The sequence below is a fragment of the Ictalurus furcatus genome, chromosome 22 (assembly GCF_023375685.1).
Source record: "Ictalurus furcatus strain D&B chromosome 22, Billie_1.0, whole genome shotgun sequence".
In the NCBI taxonomy this organism is placed as follows: Eukaryota; Metazoa; Chordata; class Actinopteri; order Siluriformes; family Ictaluridae; genus Ictalurus; species Ictalurus furcatus.
The window spans coordinates 18,032,257-18,040,154 of NC_071276.1; the positions used below are offsets into that span (position 1 = coordinate 18,032,257).

The 7,898-nt window shown below is 34.2% G+C and overlaps 1 protein-coding gene across 2 annotated transcripts; it reads left to right on the top strand.

Annotated features, from left to right (window-relative positions):
• Positions 1–871: 871 nt before the first annotated feature.
• On the top strand, positions 872–6,697 carry si:ch211-102c2.4 (uncharacterized protein LOC568178 homolog). Of its 2 annotated transcripts, XM_053653848.1 has the most exons (5): positions 874–1,069; positions 2,567–2,863; positions 5,713–5,802; positions 5,922–5,935; positions 6,467–6,697. In XM_053653848.1, exons 1-5 carry the CDS (start codon positions 1,030–1,032, stop codon positions 6,470–6,472), a joined length of 447 nt encoding a protein of 148 aa, XP_053509823.1. In that variant the 5' UTR covers positions 874–1,029; the 3' UTR covers positions 6,473–6,697. The 2 variants fall into 2 exon arrangements, with proteins under 2 accessions (XP_053509822.1, XP_053509823.1); XM_053653847.1 differs by having other exon boundaries at positions 872–1,069; positions 5,922–6,697.
• The last annotated feature ends 1,201 nt before the right edge of the window (positions 6,698–7,898 follow it).

Consider the following 7,898-nt stretch of genomic DNA (forward strand, 5'->3'; position numbering starts at 1 on the left):
TGTAAACGTCTGACTGCAGAAGAACTAATAAGAAAATGATGTTTCTCAGCTTCCTGTCTATTTGCACTATACATATGTGAAACGTATAAACCAATATACACTATACGCTTAAAAGTTTGCGCACACCTGACCATTACGCTCTTGTTCTTGTTGAACATCCCATTCCAGATTTATTCCCCGTTTCCTGTCCTAACGCGCTCCACTCTTCTGGGAAGGCTTTCCACTAGATTTTGAGGCGTGACGTTCATTCAGCTTCAAGAGCGTTACTGAGGTTGAGATCGGGTAGGTGCTGATGTCGGGATGTCGAGGAGGCTGCAGTTCCAGTTCATCCCAAAAGGTGCTCGGCGGGTTTGATTTCAGAGCTCTGTGCAGGACACTCGAGTTCTTCTGTCTTCTTCCAACCTTCACACACCACGTCTTCGCGCACAGCGGCATCGTCATGCTGGGACAGGGTTAGGGGCACATTAGTTCCGGCGAAGGGAAATTGTAACGCTACAGCACACATACAAAGACTTTCTATACAATCGTGTGCTTTAAACTTTGGGCAAGCAGTGTGATGGTCACGTGTCCACATACTTTTGGCCACGTAGTACAAAAGTGAGTAAATCGTCACACACCGGAAGAAATGACAAGAAAGCTTAGCAAGTAAAATATATATATATATCTCAAATAGAGACATCCTCGACTAATACTTGATTGTTTTTAAACCAATCTAAGATTACTAAGACTACTTCTAGATATTTTTTGTTTTGTTTGAACTCATTTTAAGTTTGATACACTCTTGTCCTATTGATCAGACTGAAATGAGTAAACATGTCTAAGTTCCTTAATTCGCACTTCGCTAAGAGATCATTTTGCTCTGCGTTAAAACTCTGCCGCAGGTCATCTATAAAGATAATGCGAAAGAAGGAAGAAAGGGTGCAGGCTTTGAGGCTTTGGCTACTTCCTGTCATGTTCATTTCCTAATCGCTCTCAGCCAAGAACAGAACGTTACCGTTTAGTGTGTTTGGGTTTTATTCGGCGAGGAAAATGTTCCTGTTACCATCCACGCTGCTACTCGTCTCTGCAGGTAAGAGAACCTGTATTACAGTATGCTCTTCTGTGAAGATCTGAAAGTCTGATGTAAGCATTACATAAATAATGAATGGAACATTTAAAAAATAATAGTAATAAAAAATAAATACAGAATTTCTAAATCATTAGTATGGAAGATTTCGTGAGACAAAAATAAAACGCGTGTCAATTAAACGATTTTTTTTTAAAACCTACATGATATAAGCAGGGATGGAGGCTGTAGAGGGTTTTCGAGAGTCTATTTCATGCTCAAGCTGGCTGTAATGTTTTATATGTTCAAATAAACCTCAATTCTTAACGCAAAACATGTCTGTATATTTAAAAAATGCTTACGACGGAGATTAAAATGATCAGAATGTTTGATTAGTACATGGTCAGGGCTTAAAGCATTCTGGATGGCTGCTTGCATTCATGGTAAGGAAGTGGAAATTAATAATTATAGCCATAACATGTGTGGGGAGGACTGGGGTGTGTGTGTGTGTGTGTTAAAATCTAAATTACCTTAAAAAAAAATTTAATCTGTCAACAGTTCACATTCTTCAAAAGCCAAAAATCAGAATATATATATAATTATTATTATTATTATTATTTATTTATTTATTTAATTGAAACCATTGCAGCTGTTTTTGGAAGAAAAAGAAGAAAAAAAAATATCCAAACATACACACAGGCGTCCTTGTGTGATTATCTGTTTAATATATTTAAATTGAGATATTTGGCGAAACATAACTTACAACTTAGAAACTTGAGCAGCCGATTTGTGGCTTTAAAAAAAAAAAAATTGAATAACTTCTGTATTTCTGTATATAACTTCTGAACCACTGTTCTCACAAACTGAGTAATCAGCATTTGTCAGACATGCGTTCAGCGTGATTAGACTAATCTGAAAATTTAATTGCAATCAAATATTTGATCAAAAAGTTGATTATGAAAGCTCGGTATAATCTTTATTTAAAAAAAAAAAAAAAAATTGAAAAAAAAATTGAAAAAAAAAAAAAACAGATGCTGGGACCTGGAAAGTAAAAGTGTATGAAAAGGAAGGGGGGAAAAAAGTAAAGTCAATTGGAAGGGAATTGAGGAGAAAAGGAAAAAGGAAGGACGAGAAAAGGATCTGAGGAAGTAAAATAGGAAAAGAAATGCACTGGGGAGGAATTAACTAAAGTAACTAAAGTTAAAAGAAAGGAGTGTAAAAGAGAAATGGGCAAGGCAAAAAAAAAAAAAAAGAAGGAGGGAGCCCGAAGGAATGGGAAAGAAAGGGAAGGAAAGGAAAAGAAAAGAAATGGGAAAGGAAATAGAAGAAATGAACAAGAAGAGAGAAAAAGGAAAAGATTATGATTAGTAGAGGTCAAAGGAAAAGGAGGATAGAGATTCCTCATTGTATCTCAGTAATTAAAACGAATAACTCGCCACAACCATACTGACAGAAGCCCAGAACATCTCGAGGCATTTCTCTCTGTGCCGTGACACTCTGAAACCGCGTTCTTCTCCGCAGTCGTGTACGTATGCCATGCTGAGCAGATGCTGAAATGTCCCTACGACAATGTCCGTCCTCAAAAATACCCGGAGAGAGTTTGGTGTAAAAGGGAGGCAAACAATCAGAGCTGCTGCAGAGGGTTCACCTTCACGTCCGGGGAGAAGGAGCTGGACAGCGGGCGTCTGAGCGTGCAGGACGACGGCAAGGCCTTCACCGTGTCTGTGAGGAGTCTGTCTCAGGGGGACGGAGTTTACTGGTGCGGCCTCAAGAACGGCTCCGGCATCATCATCAAACTGGCCGAGGGAGAGATCCACAGTGAGTGTGCTCAGAGTCGCTGCTTTCGTTTATCATCCCGTTACATTCATTATACTGTCACGAAAAAGCGAAAAAGGAATTCAATTTCAATTCTACACGATTACTAAATGCGTAAATAAATATAGAGAAACTCTTACTTGTAGCTGAAAAGAATTTCTTTTTTTTAAAAAAAAAGAAGGTAATAAAGTAAATAAAAGTTCCAAAGTTATATTCATTACAACTTCAACCATCAGGTATTTCAGATTTTTTTGTTTGTTTGTTTGTTTGTTTGTTTGTTTTGTTAAATACATCATGATAAAAGTAGACATTTTATTTTATTTTTATTGTGTTTTATAGAAAGAAAAAAAAAACTTTCAAAAGATTAAAACTACTCAGTATTCAGTGGTTCAATTTATATATAGAACATTATTAAATTCATAAATATGCATAAAACTGTACTTCACTATTGTCTCATAAACGGGGGGAAAAAAAACATATTAAACAATACATTTTTGAAAAAAGCTCATCCAATAAATTCAAGATTTAAAGATGCAGAATTAACAATATTCATCCAACATCAAATATTAAATAAAATGCACAATAAGAGTACAAATGTATCTATGATTATATTATATTATATTATATTACATTATATTATATTAAAAGAAAAGGTCTAATCAAAAAGTTAATGCAGTAAATAAAGCTTATAATGTGAATTAGAATGACTAATTAATTAATCATTAATAAATAGACACTTAATTATATAGTTTATATTTATTAATGATTAATAAATATAAAATTTATTATATATTTTTAAATCACTCATAAATATAAAATTAATTTTAAAAAATGTTATAGTTCTGACATCAAATTTTTAATTAGACAAACCACATTACAAATGATGATTATGATTAAATGTTTTTTTCTTTTATTTTGAAAACCCTTGTCTTCTTGACCCCAGATGTAAAGTAGGTCCTGATTTCTTCCTCTTCATAAAGCAGTCGCTGTTGTTTTTAAAAATTCCTGCAGCACATTTCCAGGTTTATTTCCAAAACTTCAACAACTATATTACTACATCAACTGCGTGCTGTGATAATGTCCTAAAGTGAAGCCCAAGTCATTTTTTAAAAAAAAAATGTAGGCTTTAAATCAGATGGTTTGATTTGATTCTGTACCGAGACATTTTTGATCAAGTGAAAGATTTTGTGATTAAAAGGGAATTAAAACTGTGGCACTGAAGGCACTGAAAATCAATGACACTTGGGTGCTATTCTTGAATTTTTATTTTTTAAACAACAAGATGAAGTGATTGAAGTTGTTCTTTAAAAAAAAAAAGAGCTCTTTAGAGACGAAAGTGAAAGACAAAAGGCCGTAAGTGGAGGGACGTGTTGTAAAAGACAGTACAGTACCAGTGTGAAGTGCATTTCTCTCATTTTCACCTGAAAGCCCGATATCGACCCTGTGAACAGTGAAGACAGTGGATTGAGGTTAGAAAGTGTTTTTACACTGTTGCAAATGTTCTCCTAATGCTGTTCAACAGGTCATGTGAGATAACAAGCTACACGCGAGATTCACAGAAAAGCGGATCACCAAAATGTGGCTTTTCTTCACTATATGTAGAATATTTATCATCAAGACACAAACAGAAGCAGGTCATTAGGTGCAATGAAATGTTACGGTATGACTGCTGTAATATAAATTCAATTTTACTCCAATTTTAACAAAAAAGTTCAAAGTCAAAGATGTTACAGTTGAAGAAAAAAGGTCAAAATAAATAAACAAATGACTGACATTTTTAAATACTAATACTAGGTTATAGTAAAACCTGCTCATGCCTTTTTTTAAATATATATATTATTATTATTATTATTATTATTATTATTAATAAATGACTAAATTATTTTATAAATACTAATTTGGGAATTCTTTGCAAAACTTAACTAATATTTATAAATATTGATTTTTAGGCTATAGTGAAAACTGTCCATACTTTTAAAATAAAAGGTTGATTTTTGAAGGTAGTTTTTAAATACTAATTTGTAGGCTTTGCTGAAAACCTTTCCCACTTTAAAAAAAAAAAAAAAAAACACAAATTTGACGTTTACTGAGGAAAAAATAAACAACTAATGCCATTCGAATTTGTAGACTATAGCGAAAACCCCTGCTGCTGATTTTTTTTTTTTTCACAATTAATGAATAAATTGCTAATAAAATTGGATAAATAAAGACAGAAATAATAGAATAAATTGAACAAGGAAAGAAATAATAGCATTTTATAAAATGTAATTTGTAAGCTATAGTGAAAACTTTATATATAATATATATATATATATATATATATATATATATATATATATATATATATATATAATTAATAAATAATAATACATAAAAAGTAGTAATAAATGACTATTTTTTAACAAAAAATACTAATTTGTACACTATCAAAATCAGTTGAATTTTACTTAAATAAACAAACAAATAAAGTCATTCTAATTTGTAAGCTATAGTGAAAATAATCTCTTTTTTTCTTGCTTTTTTTGTTACAAAGATTATTTTTAACACGCTAGTTCGGAAGCTCTAGTGTAATGGTGTTGGGAGAACGTGAGGACCTCCAAGTAAAGTAAAAATAATCCAAAAAATAATTAAAAACAGATTTCCCAGTTTATAGAACTACAGAAGTATCATTTTCTCTTCTTTTCAAACCTTCAAGCTGTTTTTAAAGACCTTGCAGCTCATATTTAAGGGGCACTTTGAAGGTCAGAGAAGAGATTTAGCAAGATTTCCAGAAGGTCTGACTGAGTTTGGTAGGAACTCTTTGTTTTCTGAACACATGGTGGATGATTTTTAAAAAAAAAATTCTGCCACAGATCCGCTGAACTTGGCCTGGAGCATCATGCGCTGGCTGCTCTTCGTCCTGCTCCTTCTGGCCGTGATTTCAACTCATATGTGCTGCAACAGTGAGTGTCATGATGTTTAACAGGAACCGCGCTCCTATTATTTTAGCTATGACTCACAAACATGACGTCGTTCTGTGTTCTGTAATGCTCTTATAATCTTACTTCCCTTTCCTTTGCAGGCAAAAAGGCAAAGGTAAATTACGTCTCCTGACGGCTACGTCTTCGCAAGTACACCTTCACATATACGATATATCTGAAATAACGTGAAAAACGTTTGTGTGCAAAAGTTTTTGCACCCCACGCCAATAGCATGTTTCCCCCCCCTGCAAATATTACCGCAGTTGCTTGATGAAAATGGAAACGAACAGCATGTGTAAAAGTTTATCAGTTGTAAAGTCTCTTTAGAATTGAATTAAGCTAAGTGTTAACTGACTCGTTTATGACTCGTTGGTGAGGTCAAGTATTGTCATTAAAGAACAATAAATCGTTATGTCATTAACTCTTAAAACCTAGTGCTAACACTCAACAAGCGCCTCTTATTATTATTATTATTATTATTATTATTATTTTCACTTCAAAAATCAACTAAATATGGTGCCCATATCTTTGCATACTTTGTGCAGTGCATGTAGGATTATTGTAAACATAATGTGTGTGTGTGTGTGTGTCATAAATTGAGAGGTTTAATCAAATCTGTAACTGCATAACTGTTATCTTGTTTCAGGATTGAGGCGTACGGTCTGAAAATGTCCAGATGGAAAAGATTGAACGCTGTTACGAAGAATGATCTAATATATTAATACTAAACTTATAGTTTGTGCATAAAGCTTAAAAATGTGTGTAAGAGATTGTATCTCAGCTTATATCTAAAAGTATCTCAGCTTATATCCTTTGTTAACCCTGCAGTTACAATAAGTGTAATATTAATATATAAAAATTAAATGTGTGTGTGTGTGTGTGTATATATATATATATTATATATATATATATATATATATATATATATATATATATATATATATATATATAAAATAATGTAAATGATATATAATATATTGGTTATTAAAATATATTGGAACAGCAAGGCCCATTATTTTGTTCTTGTTATACACCGAATCCATTTGGGTTTGAAATCAAAAGATGAATATAAGATGATTAGATCAGAATTTCAGCGTTTATTTCCTGGTATTTACATCTAGATGTTTTAAACAACTCAGAACATGGTTGAACATAGGTGCGCAAAAGTAATGGAACAGATAGTCTTAAAGTAAAGAATATTTAATATTTGTATGCATGCCGTTGCTTGTAAAAACCGCATGGAGCCTGCGACTCATTGACGAAACCAAACGGTTGCATTTTTCTTTGGTGACGCTTTTCCAGACTTTTACCTCCAGCCTCTTTTCAGTTGGTTTTGTTTTGGGGGGGTTTCTCCCTTCAGTCTCCTCTTCAGGAGGTGAAATGCTGACGAACTGAGTTAAGGTCTGGTGATTGACCTCGCCAGTCTAAAACCTTCCACTTTTCCCCCTGATGAAGTCCTTTGTTGAGTTGGTAGAGTGTTTTGGGTCAGGGTCTTGCTGTACGAGGCATTTCTCTGTAAATTGGCGACAAAATATTCCTGTAAACCCCTGAATTCATTCTGCTGCTACCTGTTCCAGAAGCAGCCCTGCAAGCCCAAGCCTGGACGCTACCTCCACCATGCGTGACTGATGACTGGCCTTTCCATCCGTTTGGTAGAGGTTAATCTTGGTTGCAGAACTTTCTATCTCATCTCTGTATTTCTTTGCAAATTCTAATCTGGCTTTCTGAGTGGTTTGCATCTTGTGGTGTGGCCTCTATATTTCTGCTCTCGACGTCTTCTTCAAAGGGTGGATTGTGATACCTGTAGGGGTTGTTGGTGGTGTCACGGACTGCGGTTTTGGGGTTTTTCCTTCACAGCGCTCACAATGTTTCTATCATCAACTGGTGTTGCTTTCCTTGGCGGACCCGTTCCGTGCCTGGTTATTAGTAAACCAGTGGTTTCGTTCTTTATCAGGACAGTCCAAATTGTCGTACTGGCTATGCCTAATGCGTGTGCAATCACTCTGCTAGATTTTCTCCACTTCAAAATGGCTTGCTTTTCCCCGCCATAGACAGCTCTCTGATCTTCATGTTGGTTT